The 17,003-nt window shown below is 44.6% G+C and overlaps 1 protein-coding gene across 1 annotated transcript; it reads left to right on the plus strand.

Moving 5' to 3' along the window:
• The first annotated feature begins 8,773 nt into the window (after positions 1-8,773).
• LOC123116824 (probable E3 ubiquitin-protein ligase ATL44) lies at positions 8,774-9,648 on the plus strand. The gene has a single exon (XM_044537719.1). It carries the CDS (start codon positions 8,852-8,854, stop codon positions 9,437-9,439), a length of 588 nt encoding a protein of 195 aa, XP_044393654.1. The 5' UTR covers positions 8,774-8,851; the 3' UTR covers positions 9,440-9,648.
• The last annotated feature ends 7,355 nt before the right edge of the window (positions 9,649-17,003 follow it).

The following is a 17,003-nucleotide window of genomic DNA, read 5'->3' on the forward strand; positions in this document are numbered from 1 at the left end:
ATTGGACAAAACATGTTTTTTTGTTTGATAATCACCAACCAGACCGTTCATACATTTATGCCCCCCCCCCCCCCCCCCCTTGTGGTTCCTTGCATCATGCAGTTGTAGAGGCCACAAATAGGTTTTTTCCTTCAAAGTAAAAACACGCGACCTCCAGACGCAATCTGCGCCATCGATATATAGTAACAGGGCTGGCATGCCGATGAGAAGAGACGGTATTGCGATCGAATGGCGAAGGTCCTCCAAACCCAATGCCACTATATTTATTTTATAAATTTTGGCATCTCGACAGAACAGTGAATTTTTTCATTATTTTTATAAAATTTAAATATTATTTATCTTAGCAGGTAATTCATCAAATATCACTAGTTCATTCTTCTATAGAAACTTCATTTGTTTTTTAATTCATTTTTGTTCTTTTTAAGTGTAATATTAATGCCACTAATTTATTCCTTCTTAGAAAACATCTTTTGCGAGAATTCCACTATTATATTTTTATTTTTGCATATTGATAAATGTAATTTCTGTGTAAATTGGGTGCATTTTTTCATTATTTATTTGTTTCACTGTTTTCTTCATAAAGTGCAATACCAATGCCACTAATTCATTTATATCAACACCATTCCTAGAGAGCTTGGTTTTTTTGTTCATCTATCCTTTAATTAAGTCTATAATAGGTTCATCCTTGCATATTATATGTTTATTGTTGCAAATTATAGAAGTGTACTTTCCTTGTAAATAGTGTGCAAGATTTTTTGATTTATGTTTTTGCCACTTTCTTTCTTCTTTATATGTAAAATACCAATGCCACTTATTCATTCTTCTTTAGAAAATTTAATTCTATGATTTTTTTTAGTTTAGCCTTCAGTTTTAACATAGTAGGAAGAAGAATGAAGAAGCCAGCTAGGCCTTTGGATTTAGATCAAACGGTGGTGGTTAATTTTATTGAATGCCAGACAGCTGACACATAGTCACCTCATTTTTCATTTTCTTTCTTCTTGTAAGTAATATCACTGCCCTTAATTCATTTTTTTTTGCGAGGGATTAATTCATTTGTTCCTAAATACTTTTTTTAGTTTTAATTCTTCTCCATCGGCACGATAGAAAAATCTAATGATGAGCACGCCATGTGTGTAGATGTGTCTCTGTGTATTGTGCCTATGTGTGTATGCACGCGCACACGTGTTTGCCTTTGTCCATTGGTATCTTGGTTGTGTGCCGAAAATACATGGATGAATCTGGCTACATCCGCACCCATTCTGGAAATTTTCTAAATACTAAAAAAATCTGAAAAAAGTTGCACGGGTAAATCTTCACGTTCTATACGCGCACAGAAAGATTCACGGAAAAACGACTTTTTGGGCATGTGCAAAAAAGACAAAAATTTCAGCACTAAATTTTTCCTTTTTTGCAGAGGCAAAATAAAAGAATATTTTTTTTCACAAAACTTTGCGCCATGCACATATTTTTGCGGAGAAGTAAGTATGAAACTTTGTCCAGAAAAATTTGAAATTTTAAAACGCATTTTTAGATAACAGGTGCAGATGTACCCCCACCGCGCTTGTGCATGCTTTATGTGCGTGTGAAGTACGCATGTATGTGCAGCCTAGCCTAGTCTTTTCATGCATGCATTAGTAAAAAAAATTGATTGTCCCAAAAATCAAGCCGGTGTCATAGTTTGTTTTCCTTGGAAGTAAAAACACGCGAACTCTAGACGCAATCTATCCGCACCGTCGATATCGAGAAATAAGATCTCCGGTCATCCTCCAGCCTCCCCAGCCGCTTCGCGTTCCTGGCCGTTGGATCTGCGCGCTTGATGCAATCTAAGCCGTCGGATCGACCCCTGGAGTGACCTCGTCCGTCGGATAAAAAATATTTACTGTTGCAATGAACAGTTTCACTCCGTTGGTGCCACCGCGCGTAATTATACTGCCCCGTCGGGGGCATTTTTGTCATTTCGCGTCGTGGGGTATAAAAGGCGGCCGCTCCCGTGGAGATAACCCTAGCCGCGCCCCACCCCGCACTCGCGCCCCCTCCCTCGTCCTCCTGCGTCCCAGCCCCCGCCCGCCCCTCCCTCTCCCCTCCCTCTCCCGCCCACATCGCCGCCGCCCCGCTCACATCGCTGGTGAGACCTAGCCGCCGCTCCCCCACTCCACACTCGCGCCCCTCCTCTTCCTCCTCCTCCTCCTCCTCCTCCTCCTCCTCCTCCTCTACGCCGCCTTCACCCAAACCCTAACGCCGCCGCCATCTCCTTCGCCCTGCCCACCGGACCCCCACCGCCCACTTCCCCGGCGTCGTCGCCGTCGTCCACCACCACCCCCACCGCGCCCCCACCTTCTCCCAATCCCCTCGCCTTCTCTCCCGTGGCCGGTGGATTCGCCCCTCGCGGGATCGATTTCTACCGCGCCGTCGGTGCGGCCTCCTCGCGAGCCAGAGCTAGGGTTTCGGGGCGGTGAGCTCTGCCTTACCTTGATTCAGATCCTCTCCTCTGGTCTTCTCTTCTTCCTTCTCTCCTGGCCCCCTCACTTGTTTATTCGATCCAGAGCAGCAGCCACCCTCCATGGAGGAGGATGACCACCACAGCGACGTCGGCGCCCCTCACATGGTCGAGCTCGACGGAAGAGCGGTCGCCATGGCCGCGTTCGTCTGCTCCGGTGTGGCGCAGCCGAGCTTGGCCAACGACGAGGTCGTGTACCTCTGCCTCGACGACTCCTAGCGCGGGTAAGCAAGGCAGCACCCCCATCCCATGGTCGTTTCAGTTTTCAGAGGCTCCTTCTTCGTTTGTGTGTGCTGATGACGCCTGCTCTTCTCCATGGAGTTGACAAAGAGCATAAAAAGAAATTGTTCTAATTCACGTTCTTTAGAAGTATATGCATTCTTGAGCTGGATGCGAAAATTGTGTTGTATGTCATCGTTTAACCGAATGCAAATCAATGTTCTTTAGCATATTTTGGTTTATTTTTGGTTTCAACAGCAGGCACATGTTAGGCTGGATTCCCCATGCATTATGAAGCATCATGAGCAATGAACAATAGCAACGATTTGTTTGATTTTGGTTCATATTATATCCCTGTAAAGATTAAGTGACATCTTCAGTTATGCTCGGCTTGCTCATAGGATTAGCATTTCTTCTTTGAAACTACTCATAACCATGACCATATCGATATACAGATAATATTGTTCGGACATGAGACATTTAGCTGGAACATTTCTACTCTGATCCCCTTGATTCACAAAAAAAAATCTGCACTAAGCGAGACACCATGTACTACTGCAGTACTACATACGCACTCTAATTTTTCTGGAATTATGTCTTATCTCAGATATAGATTACAGTGCATTTGGTGAAATTTACTTCTGTGTGATGTTGCTCCATGTTAAAGTTTGATCACTTGTTTTTAGGTCTACCCTGCCCACCATTTCTATAAAAATATGCAAATTCTCTATTTATAGTCGATTGACATTTTTCCTGTTGGTTGTGTACATGTCTATACCTGAAGGTCTATATCTGAAGGATTATGCTTTCCCTGCCTTCTAAGAAAATATGTAATTGACTGTTCACATTGGTTGTAGGTCGTTGCTAGACACAGAATTGTACTCTTTTCAGTTATGTTTTTTGCAAATCTATCTGTATTCAACAAGACATCTCTCCTTTTGCAACACGCAATGAGCTGCCTTTTTTTTGCAGACTTTTTTTTACAGTTACGTTGTCGACTTTTTTTTTTGCAAAAAAAAAAAACACGCGATGAGCTGCCTTTCCTCATCGCGTGTTGGTTTTCCACGCTGTTCTTCGTTGATCTGTGATCTTGTTTGCGTGCAGGTCCCATCAAAATTCATTTGCTTTGCCAATCTGCTATTGTGGTTGCTATTGTGGTCATTGATTTGCAGGTATATGTGTATGTCTGCGCTCTTCTTGGCAGCTGGCTTCTCACCTCTGATTTGCCCCTTGTTCTCCTTGCAGATTCGTCCGTTGTTGCCGGTGCCTCCTTTGATCTGACCCGATTGCGTTTTCGTTCATGGATCTGCGGTTAACCCCTCTTCTTCTCCTCTTTTGGTCCTCTCGTGTTAGAGTGCGTGTATACGGCGGCATGGCCAAGTGTTGTGTGTTTGGCCAGCATGGGCCATTTGTTGGTTGTCCTGCCTCTGCTAAAGGCCAAAGGTGCTACTAGTTGTTTTTAGTGGGGTGTAGTTTTATGTCTTTTCCTCTTTGTCTGCTCCTGGTAGTGCCTGCAATTGCTGGTGTGTGTGTGTGTGTGTGTGTGTGTGTGTGTGTGTGTGTGTGTGTGTGTGTGTGTGTGTGTGTGTGTGTGTGTGTGTGTGTGTGCAGCAGCTCCAGAGGGACAAACATCGAGGTAGCCATTGCTCCTGTCGAGGCTAGCCTGCCGTAGGTATGAATCGGGTCCCTAGCCTCTTATGAGTCCTACTTTTCATGGAGCAAGGTTGGCTTCTAAATTTATGTGATTTGATGCCTCTGGTTCTTCCATATATGGAAGAGATAGTATTTAGTTATCTGCATTTTTCTTACTCAGTTCAGTTTGCTTTGCCTGTCAATGGGTTTATTCAAGATAATTTGTGATTCTGCTATCTAATTGATTAGTATATATATGTTTTTTAATATGGATCACTTTATGCAGAAGATTGGCTCCTAAATGTTGGTAGTTTGTGTTGTGCTGCACATGACTAACTCAAATATCTAATTGATTGGTCTACATATGCTTTTTAATATGAATCACTTTATGCAGAAGATTGGCTGCTAAATGTTGGTAGTTTGTGTTGTGCTGCACATGACTAACTCAAATTATTAAGAACTTTATGCTATGATGTTGATTATAAGTTCTCAAATTGTTTGGCATGGATTGTTTGGGGCTTCTCTAAAATAATTCTCTGATGCAGGAAAACAACATGAATGAGATTAAAAGATTTAATGAAGAGATATGTCAGGATTTGGCAGACATGATGAAAGGCTTTGTAAAAGTCAGGTATAAATTTTGTACTTCCAATTCTGAATTATCCTTTTGGTTGCTGGTTGCGCGGGCCTTCAATTTTTTAATACAAAATCAAAAGATAAATTCATCAGTTGGAGTACCTGTGTATTGTTGCTATTTTCTGTAGATCTATCTTCATAGCTCCTTTTTTTAATCAATCCAGTGTAGGTATAAGGGTTGTCATCATACTCAGATTAGCTAGCTGCATTTGAAATACCTACCAAGCTCCAAAGTTAGAAGGTTTGAAAAAATTATTGCTGCTTTCTGTAGAATGATTGGTTGAACTGCTTTTGGAGGCGGCAGGAAGCATAGAAACCATGATGTCCATGGAGATTCAAAGTATGGAAAGATGGAAGAGGTCCTGATTCTTCTCATTGCATTTCTAATTTTGTTGGCTACTATCTAACCATTGAAAGATGGAATGACTGATGCTATTATCTGGCCTATGGTTTTTGGCTACTGATTTCTATTGCCATAGTTTATTGTTTGTCATCTAAAAACGGGTTCAGACTTCAGAGGGATACAATGGGTCCTTTAGTTTGCAACCGATTAAGCTGCTTGGTTCCTGATTCATATTTGTTTGTCTATACTACGTACAACCGATTAAGGATCTTTACAGAGTAGGAGTCTTCGTTTGATGGCCACATTCGACATCACCCAGTTTGTGTGTAGGGTGCTTAATAAGTTTCTTGAGATGTATGCACTGCATGAAGGAGCACATTTCTGTCAATTTTACTAGGGGTCAAGGTTACCTTCAAATGCTTGTAGTTATTTGTAAGCTTCAGCAGCTTGAATGCAATGGATGTTTGGATTGGAAGGATTTTGGGTTGGCTATAAGGAAGAGAGCAGCTGACGGCCATCTGTAATGTTGTTGTGGTTGTCCTTGGCGCAGAAGGGGTGGCGGGGGAGGCGTAGAGATGGGGGTCCAACTAGCAGAGATGGAGCAAACCTTTCACTGTGTCTAATCCACTCCATCATTATCTATGAGATGCACCAAGGGTTGTAACGAATCTTGATGCTTTGTACTAAACCTTTACTACTATGTATTTTGTTTGCTCCTATGTCATGAGAAATTCCAAATGTTGGATCTTTGCCTGGCACATGCCGCGAGCTGGCTCAGTTGTCCCAGGCTTTGATTTTGAAACAAATTAAGTATTTGACATGAGCTGGTAGATTAAATAATATCCTGTTGACATATTATATATTTCTTACCTTGTTTTTGCTATATCTTCACCATTTGTGACATACCAAATGTTTCCTTAATATGTATGCTCTAAACTCAGTTTTTTGGGCAGCAGCTATATCCCTTACTTTCGGTATATCTTTAGTGTTTGTGATCTGTACAGAAGACATTTGGCTTGTCCAATTACTCTAATTTCCTTTGAATGTACTAAATGATATGTTGAAGTTTTAGGTGTTGGATCGCTGTGCTGAGCAGGCACCTATGCGCCAAGGCACACTTCCGATCTTCATGTCGAGTGGCTATCTTTTGTAATCTTATGGATGCACTAAAATCAATTATGCATTTACTGATCTTTTCGTGACGATATTGAGCAACATTATGTGAGCAACGCTATGTCTCGCTACTATTACAATCGAATATTTCTTCTTTGCTTTATTGTTATCTTAACTTACCATTACCTGTTTGACCAAATCGTTGGGGCCGGCACCATCGCGCCAAGGCGCGATACCGATCTAGTATAGGATGAGCGCGCGGGCGGGCACGCAGATGAGAAGAGACAGGAGGCATTGCGACCGAACAGTGACGCTCCTCCAGACCCAATGCCGGCATGACAGCACCAAAGCCCCCGTGCCGTCACCGTCGACCCCACGTACTACGAATGATGCCCATTTGAGTAGCATTTGACCGGACGAGACTTGCCTGCTCCCCCAGCGTGCTCCCATCCGTGCTCCCGCATACGTGGCATGATTTAATTGGAACAAAATAAGACCCGGCCCCACCCCCTTAAAATCAGGGGGGAGATGATTAGATTAAAAAAAAGAGAAAAGGACAGCCATAGAATGGAGTGGGAGTACGGATGGGAGCATGGCGAGGGAGCAGGCAAGCCGGATCCCATTTGACCACCCAGCCATGCAAAGTGCAACGCCGGACGGGGCACCAACTTTCCCTCCGAATCGATTCGAGTGTTCCTTGACCTCTCGCGCCCCGTACCCCCCAAGTACTATTTCTACTCCGGCCCCGGCCGGCGGCACCGCCGATCAATCCACGTCGATCGCCCAGTAAGAGACCAAAGCTTTCCTGGTTAACCAGTCAGCAAAAGGGAGACCGGAGGAGGAACAAATTAAGTCAATCATGCCGGTGTTTGACCATGCATGGAAGGGTTAGATATACAATCTTATCCTGCGCCCTGGGTGGGAGTGGTGTGGGCGATCGGTCGGTCGATCGAGTCGCTACTTAGTTTACCTCCCCTTTATATGAGCTCAGTTCATCTGGCCGGTCTCCTTTGCGCTTTGCTTTAGATTGATTGCCCTTTCGATCCCATTAGTTCTAACCACCATGATTGCCATTTGGGTAGATAACAAGTGGCAGAAAAAGAAAGTGATCCAGTCGTAGCCAAGGGCCAAAGGCAGAGCAGTGGGGTGTCCAGTGTCCCGACGCTCGCAGAGTGGCCGGGTCGCCGTCCCAACCCCGGCAGCCGGCGTCCGTCCGTCCGTCCATCCATGCATGTCGTCGGGATGGGGCCGCCACTAGCTAGGGCATCACCAATTATCTCGGTCGTGAGTGGCAGTTTTAGGCCAGCGCCGGAGCACGTGTTGCCGGGCAATTTGCGCCGTGCCGTGTGCTACGCACGCCGGCCGGCCAATCCTCCCCGTCAACGGCTGTTTGTTCTAGTTCCCGGTGAGCATGGCCCTGTGTTCACCGATGAACCCTCAAAGAAACATGCATGCGTGCATTGAACCAAGACGGTTCCTCTATGTGAACAGCATGGTCTATTGGGCGCATCAGTACGGTGACCAAGTGTACGTTGGTCCTTGGGATCGATCACAAGCTACTCCTGGCAGGCGGGCATGTGCAAGCGTACGGCGCCTATGTTATTCGGATCCACTTTTGGTATGGTTTGGCTTGACACACGTACCTGACGTGGCGGGCCACCCTACACATGGCTCTGGTGACTCTGGTCGGTCTCACTCTCACCTCACGTTGATCCTAGTCTATGCTACGCGGGCGCCACGGGCGTTTCTACTTTTCTTCTCTCCAATTGTCCCTTCGATCATCGGCGTTTTGTTTGTCTTCTGCTCCGGCCTTTGGCCGTGGAATCTCTCTCACATATGGCCTTTGCCCCTCTTTCAGACGACAGCATATGGTCATTTCCACGTCTGATAGATCGGTTCACTAGTCACCACACTTAAGATGCATTGGCTGTCGCATGCACTGTGACTAGTAGGAGCAAAGTGATTGTAAAATTGTGATGTCTCCATCTCCGCTTGAAGTTGCACCATTATTGATTATACAAATAATACTGTAAGAAAAGAAAGACTAGAAGTGGCATAGGTTTATTAGTCCAGACCGACCGGTCGCACCTAATTTGGAAGGTGACATGTGCCCAGTTGTAGCAAAAAAAGAGCCAGGGAATGAAAAAGGCAGACAGAATGAGGCTTGCAATGAAAACATGCCACAAGAAAGTGATAGTCCCACTAAGCATGAGCTTCATTATGAATCATATCCCTCCACCTAAGCCACTTGGAGCATGAGCCAATCCCAGACCCTATAAAAACTCAGCACCCAGTACCCAACACTTCCCTCCTCCAGTCCAGTCCTCCTCCCTCCCTAGTACCCACTCCACACAGAGACCTCCCCGCTCTCATCTCGTCCTGTCTCACACGGAAGAAAACCAACGAGCAAAATGCCGCGCCACCTGCTGCAGCAGTCCGTCGACCGCCTCGCCGCACTGGCCGCGCCACCGGCGGCCGCCATGGCGCACGGCGGGACGAGCGTGCACACGGACACGCTGCTCATCCTGGCGGCGGTGCTCTGCTTCCTGCTCTGCGTGGTCGGGCTGGCCATGGTGGCCCGGTGCTCCCGCCTGTGCAACCCCTCCGCCTTCTCCGTCGACGCGCCAGGAGCAGTGGGGGCGCCGTGCAAGGGGATCAAGAAGAAGGCGCTGCAAGCGCTCCCCACCGTGTCCTGGCGGCCAGAGCAGAGGAAGGAGGCGGACGAGGAGGAGGGGGAGCGGCCGGAGTGCGCCATCTGCCTGGCGGAGTTCGCGCCCGGCAACGAGGTGCGCGTGCTCCCGACGTGCGGCCACGACTTCCACGCCGCCTGCGTCGACGTCTGGCTACTGTCCAACTCCACCTGCCCCTCCTGCCGGCGCGCCCTCATCCTCATCGTCGCGGCCGCCCAGTCGCCGGCAGCCAACGAATCTCCGACTCCTCAAACGTGCTGTGAGCGCGCCGACGCCGTCGCGGCTGCACAGGCCTCGGTCGTATGGTAGTATGCAGTATGCTCGCAACGTACATATATGACATACGCACGTAATATGGTCGCTTACGTACATACGTATTAGAAAATGCAAACTGTACAGCGTCGCGTGCGATGATGCATCACTTGGTTAGTGTATGTGACATTTTCGTCGATGTGTAAATACTTGTACGTCACCTTCGGTTAGTTTGGAGAGTTTTTACGGTCTCTCACAAATACCGGTCAAAGGTACGTGTGTGCTGTTGCATTTGCATATACAGTATAAAGCGCATGTACGGCACCCACGCTGTAGCTAAAATATCACCGTCCGTCGTCACCAAGATGCATGCATGTCGATCGATAGCTTTTGCGCAAGCGGGGGTTGGGTAAAGCAATGCGTGGTCAAGTGGAGGGAGGCGTCGATCATGGCGGTGGCGCGGCGGTCGTGCTCACTTCCGTCGTGTCCCGTCGCGTCGCCTGGTGGCGGCCCGGCATCCGGCAAAGGTGGTGGATATTTTAGGCCGCGATGCGACGCGACTCGATGCGTACAGTACGTACGCCGGGCTGCACGGACGCGTGTGCGTACGGACGGAGGACCATCGTCATGAATGAGTGCTCTCATACGGCGAAATTTCGTGTTTTGACCCTTTTCACGTCTAAAATCGAGATTTGACCCCGGTTTAAAATTATTTCGACATTTGATCCTTTCAGCTACCGCCGTTCGCCGTGGCGGTAGATGTGTACAGGCTACCATCATTCTACGTGGAAAAAAGTCCAATTTAAACCCTGAATTCGTAGAGGTTAGGCGAAATGAACCCTCACATCGAAATCCCTGTCGTTTGCACCCTGAACTATACAATCCCGGTCTAAAATGAACCCTAGGGTCGTTTGGAACACCGGGATTACAGACGTGGCCTGGATTGGTCGCGCGCGGGAAAAAAACTGGACGAGCCCAGTCTAGCCCAGCGCGCTGTCCACTTCGTGCAGTCTGTGAGGCCCAGCGACATACGGAGAACGCACAAGAAAAAACAAATGCATACGTTGACTTTTTCCATTAATTTGCGAGTAGCACGAATCGAACTGCAGTGGTGTACGTTGACAGCTGTAGCCTTTAACCACTACGGCAATTTCACTTAGTTGTACAGTCCAGCAAAAATATGAGTATTTGACCCTTTTTTAGTTCACGAAATGAAAAAAAAGAACTGTAAAAATTCGAGATAGTTCAGGGAAATAAAAAAAATCATGAATTTGGCAAAAAAATACGACTTTGAAAAAAAGTTTGTGGATTTTAAAAAGTTCATGGATTATAAAAAATTCCACAAGTTTCTAAAAAAGTTCACAAATTATAAAAACATATTGAAAAAGGTTTCATGCACTAGGTAATTATTTTAGAGATTATATAATAAACAAAAAAGGAAAAAAATTACGCATTAATTTGTTTCCACGGATTATGTAAAAAAGAAAAATAGAAAGGTGTTTCCTGCATTAGATATTTTTAGCAGTGTAACAGACAAAATGGGGCGGCCCAGCTTGGGGACAGGTGCACACCATGGTCAACACTGCGGCTTAGGTTCATCAATATAAAAATGTTAATTCTGTATAATTTAAAATGTCCGTCGTATATTAAGAAAATGTTCAATAGATATTACAAGTCGCGAGTTTGAGTCACTCAGCAGGTTTCCGCAGATTTATTTGTTCGCACCTTCTATTCAATAGCTCCAAATGGGCCGGGTTTTATATACTTGAAAAAATAATTTGAACACTAAAAAAATATTTACTGGATCTTTTTGCGCGCCTGCTATTCAATAGCTCCACATGGGCCGGTTTTTATATACTTAATAATAATTTGAGCATTCAAAAAAATATTTACGGGATGTGAAAACAATATGGAAATTTGGAAAAAAGTTCGTAGATTTTAGATAAGGGGTCCCGGTGGTTTGTTGCTTTGATCAACAACGAGTGATTTTCTGTTCGAGCTACCACCGCATGCTAATTTTTTTTAACAAAAAAAACTAAAGCGGGCCGGTCCAGCGGGGAGCAGGGTGTGCGCCCTTTGAATTTTTTGTTTTTTAACGAAAAAATACTCTAGTGGGCCGGCCCATCAGACGAATCCCAGTTCAAACGATACCAGAGTTCGATTTAGACCGGGATTGCAGAGTTCAGGGTGCAATCGACCGGGATTTCGATTTGGGGGTTCATTTCGCCCGACCTCTACAAGTTCAAGGTTTAAAATGGACTTTTTCCTTCTACGTGGCGGTAGGGTACTTTGACGGCCGTCTGGCAGTTAACGGGGGCTGACGTGGCAAAGGGACCTACCGTCGTCGGTCTCGGCGGTAGGCTCGAACACCCTACCGCCCAGGTCCCCGGCGGTAGGGTCCTGGAGATAATGTTCGGTGGGGTCTACTCACCACCCACCCACTCCACTCATCTTCTTCCTCCCCGAGCTCACACTCTCTTCCCCTTTTCTTCCCCATCAAAGCACCCACTAGATCCACCTCCATTGTTTGAGATTTGTCCTGTGGATCGAGGCCATTTGCATCACCCAAGGTACCTTCCCCATTCCCCCTTCATTTGGTTGGTTCAAATCATCTAGTTTTGTTGGAATGAACTAGTTTTGGAACCCCCTATTTCTTCCTCTAGTTTAGCATTTATTGTGCATTTATGGCACATTTATGGGGCATTTATGGTGTATTAATGGTTGATTTAAGTAATATGTGTCACTCTTTGTTGTGGCTGATGGGTTTCGTAGTAATTTCAAAAAATTTCCTACGCACACGCAAGATCATGTGATGCATAGCAACGAGGGGAGAGTATTGTCTACGTACCCAACGCAGACCGACTGCGGAAGCGATGACACGACGTAGAGGAAGTAGTCGTACGTCTTCTCGATCCAACCGATCAAGCACCGAAACTACGGCACCTCCGAGTTCGAGCACACGTTCAGCTCGATGACGATCCCCGGACTCCGATCCAGCAAAGTATCGGGGAAGAGTTTCGTCAGCACGATGGCGTGGTGACGATCTTGATGAACTACAGCAGCAGGGCTTCGCCTAAACTCCGCTACAGTATTATCGAGGAATATGGTGGCAGGGGGCACCGCACACGGCTAAGGAATAGATCACGTGGATCAACTTGTGTCAACTTGTGTGTTTAGAGGTGCCCCTGCCTCCGTATATAAAGGAGGAGAGGAGGGGAGGCTGGCCGGCCAAGGGGGGAGGCGCAGGAGAGTCCTACTCCCACTGGGAGTAGGATTCCCCCTCCAATCCTAGTCCAACTAGGATTCCTCGGAGGGGAAAAGAGGAGGAGGGGGACGGCCACCTCTCCTAGTCCTAATAGGACTAGGGGAAGGGGGGGGGCGCAGCCCATCTAGGGCAGCCCCTTCTCTTTTCCACTAAGGCCCACTATGGCCCAAATAGCTCCCGGGGGGTTCCGGTAACCCTCCCGGTATTCCGGTAAAATCCCGATTTCACCCGGAACACTTCCGATATCCAAATATAGGCTTCCAATATATCAATCTTTACGTCTCGACCATTTCGAGACTCCTCGTCATGTCCGTGATCACATCCGGGACTCCGAACAACCTTCGGTACATCAAAATGCATAAACTCATAATATAACTGTCATCGTAACCTTAAGCGTGCGGACCCTACGGGTTCGAGAACAATGCAGACATGACCGAGACACGTCTCTGGTCAATAACCAATAGCGGGACCTGGATGCCCATATTGGCTCCTACATATTCTACGAAGATCTTTATCGGTCAGACCGCATAACAACATACGTTGTTCCCTTTGTCATCGGTATGTTACTTGCCCGAGATTCGATCGTCGGTATCCAATACCTAGTTCAATCTCGTTACCGGCAAGTCTCTTTACTCGTTCCATAATACATCATCTCACAACTAACATATTAGTTGTAATGCTTGCAAGGCTTATGTGATGTGTATTACCGAGAGGGCCCAGAGATACCTCTCCGACAATCGGAGTGACAAATCCTAATCTCGAAATACGCCAACCCAACATCGACCATTGGAAACACCTGTAGTACTCCTTTATAATCACCCAGTTACGTTGTGACGTTCGGTAGTACCCAAAGTGTTCCTCCGGTAAACGGGAGTTGCATAATCTCATAGTCATAGGAACATGTATAAGTCATGAAGAAAGCAATAGCAACATACTAAACGATCGGGTGCTAAGCTAATGGAATGGGTCATGTCAATCAGATCATTCTGCTAATGATGTGACCTCGTTAATCAAATAACAACTCATTGTTCATGGTTAGGAAACATAACCATCTTTGATTAACGAGCTAGTTAAGTAGAGGCATACTAGTGACACTTTGTTTGTCTATGTATTCACACATGTATTATGTTTCCGGTAAATACACTTCTAGCATGAATAATAAACATTTATCATGATTATAAGGAAATAAATAATAACTTTATTATTGCCTCTAGGGCATATTTCCTTCAGTCTCCCACTTGCACTAGAGTCAATAATCTAGTTCACATCGCCATGTGATTTAACACCAATATTCATATCTGTATATGATTAACACCCATAGTTCACATCATCATGTGACCAACATCCAAAGGGTTTACTAGAGTCAATAATCTAGTTCACATCGCTATGTGATTAACACCTAAAGAGTACTAAGGTGTGATCATGTTTTGCTCGTGAGAGAAGCTTAGTCAACGGGTCTGTCACATTCAGAGCCGTATGTATTTTGCAAATATTTTATGTCCACAATGCTCTGCACAGAGCTACTCTAGCTAATTGCTCCCACTTTCAATATGTATCCAGGTTGAGATTTAGAGTCATCTGGATCAGTGTAAAAGTTTGCACTGATGTAACTTTTACAACAAACTCTTTTATCACCTCCATAATCGAGAAACATCTCCTTAGTCCTTACTAAGGATATTCTTGACCAATGTCCAGTGATCTACTCCTAGATCACGATTGTACTCCCTTGCCAAATATAGAGCAAGGTATACAATAGGTCTGGAGCATAGCATACTTTATAGAACCTATGACTGAGGCATAGGGAATGACTTTTCATTCTCTTTCTATTTTCTGCTGTGGTCGGGATTTGAGTCTTACTCAATTTCATACCTTTGCAACATAGGCAAGAACTCTTTCTTTGACTGTTCCGTTTTGAACTATTTCAAAATCTTGCCAAGGTATGTACTCATTGAAAATCTTATCAAGCGTCTTGATCTATCTCAATAGATCTTGATGCTCAATATGTAAGTAGCTTTTACTGAGGTCTTTTCTTTTTAAAGAACTCCTTTAAAACACTCATTTATGCTTTGCAGAAAAATTCTACATCGTTTCTAATCAACAATATGTCACTCACATATACTAATCAGAAAGGCTGTAGTGCTCCCACTCACTTTATTGTAAATACAGGCTTCATCGTAAGTCCATATAAAACTATATGCTTTGATCAACTTATCAAAGCGTATATTCCAACTCCGAGATGCTTGCCCCATTCCATAGATGGATCGCTGGAGCTTGCACATTTTGTTAGCACCTTTAGGATTGACAAAACCTTCTAGTTGCATCATATACAACTCTTCTTTAATAAATCCATTAAGGAATGCAATTTTGACATCCATTTGCCAGATTTCATAAAATGTGGCAATTGCTAACATGATTCAGACAGACTTAAGCATCGATACGAGTGAGAAAATCTCATCGTATTCAACACCTTTGAACTTTGTTGAAAACCTTTTGCAACAAGTCGAGCTTAGTGGATAGTAACACTACTATCAGTGTCTGTCTTCCTCTTGAAGATCCATTTATTTAACATGGCTTGCTGATCATCGAGCAAGTCAATCAAAGTCCATACTTTGTTCTCATACATGGATTGTATCTCAGATTTTATGGCCTCGAGCCATTTCGCGGAATCTGGGCTCATCATCGCTTCCTCATAGTTCGCAAGTTTGTCATGGTCTAGTAACATGACTTCCAGAACAGGATTACCGTACAACTCTGGTGCGGATCTCACTCTGGCTTACCTACGAGATTTGGTAGTAACTTGATCTGAAGTTACATGATCATCATCATTAGCTTCCTCACTAATTGGTGTAGTAGTCACAGGAACAGATTTCTGTGATGAACTACTTTCCAATAAGGGAGAAGGTACAGTTACCTCATCAAGTTCTACTTTCCTCCCACTCACTTCTTTCGAGAGAAACTCCTTCTCTAGAAAAACTCCGAATTTAGCAACAAAAGTCTTGCCTTCGGATTTGTGATAGAAGGTGTACCCAACAGTCTCCTTTGGGTATCCTATGAAGACATATTTCTCCGATTTGGGTTTGAGCTTATTAGGATGAAACTTTTTCATATAAGCATCACAACCCCAAACTTTAAGAAACGACAACTTTGGTTTCTTGCCAAACCACAGTTCAGATTGTGTCGTCTCAACGGACTTAGATGGTGCCCTATTTAACGTGAATGCAGCTGTCTCTAATGCATAACCCCAAAACGATAATGGTATCGATAAGAGACATCATAGATCGCACCATATCTAATAAAGTACGGTTATGACGTTCGGACACACCATTACATTGTGGTGTTCCAGGTGGCATGAGTAGTGAAACTATTTCACATTGTTTTAACTGAAGGCCAAACTCGTAACTCAAATATTTTACCTCTGCGATCATATCGTAGAAACTTTTATTTTCTTGTTACGATGATTCTCCACTTCACTCTGAAATTCTTTGAACTTTTCAAATGTTTCAGACCTTTGTTTCATCAAGTAGATATACTCATATCTGCTCAAATCATCTGTGAAGATCAGAAAATAATGATATCTATCGCGAGCCTCAATATTCATCGGACCACATACATCAGTATGTATGATTTCCAACAAATCTGTTGCTTGCTTCATTGTTCCGGAGAACGGCGTTTTAGTCATCTTGCCCAAGAGGCATGGTTCGCAAGCATCAAGTGATTCATAATCAAGTGATTCCAAAATCCCATCAGCGTGGAGTTTCTTCGTGCGCTTTACACCAATATGACCTAAACGGCAGTGCCACAAATAAGTTGCACTATCATTATTAACTTTGCATCTTTTGGCCTCAATATTATGAATATGTGTATTACTACGATCGAGATCCAAGAAACCATTTTCGTTGGTGTGTATGACCATAGAAGGTTTTATTCATGTAAACAGAACAACAATTGTTCTCTAACTTAAATGAATAACCGTATTGCAATAAACATGATCAAATCATATTCATGCTCAACGCAAATACCAAATAACACTTATTTAGGTTCAACACAAATCCCGAAAGTATAGGAAGTGTGCGATGATGATCATATCAATCTTGGAACCACTTCCAACAAACATCGTCACTTCACCCTTAACTAGTCTCTGTTTATTCTGCAACTCCCGTTTCGAATTACTAATCTTAGCAACCGAACAAGTATCAAATACTCAGGGGCTACTATAAACACTAGTAAGGCATACATCAATAATCTGTATATCAAATATACCCTTGTTCACTTTGCCATCCTTCTTATCTACCAAATATTCAGGGCATTTCCGCTTCCAGTGACCATTTCCTTTGCAGTGTAAACACTCAGTTTCAG

Source organism: Triticum aestivum, chromosome 5B (assembly GCF_018294505.1).
Source record: "Triticum aestivum cultivar Chinese Spring chromosome 5B, IWGSC CS RefSeq v2.1, whole genome shotgun sequence".
Taxonomy (NCBI): Eukaryota; Viridiplantae; Streptophyta; class Magnoliopsida; order Poales; family Poaceae; genus Triticum; species Triticum aestivum.

Bases quoted from the DNA above. Each gene is read 5' to 3' on its own strand.
- LOC123116824 (XM_044537719.1), top strand. From the start codon at position 8,852: ATGCCGCGCCACCTGCTGCAGCAGTCCGTCGACCGCCTCGCCGCACTG.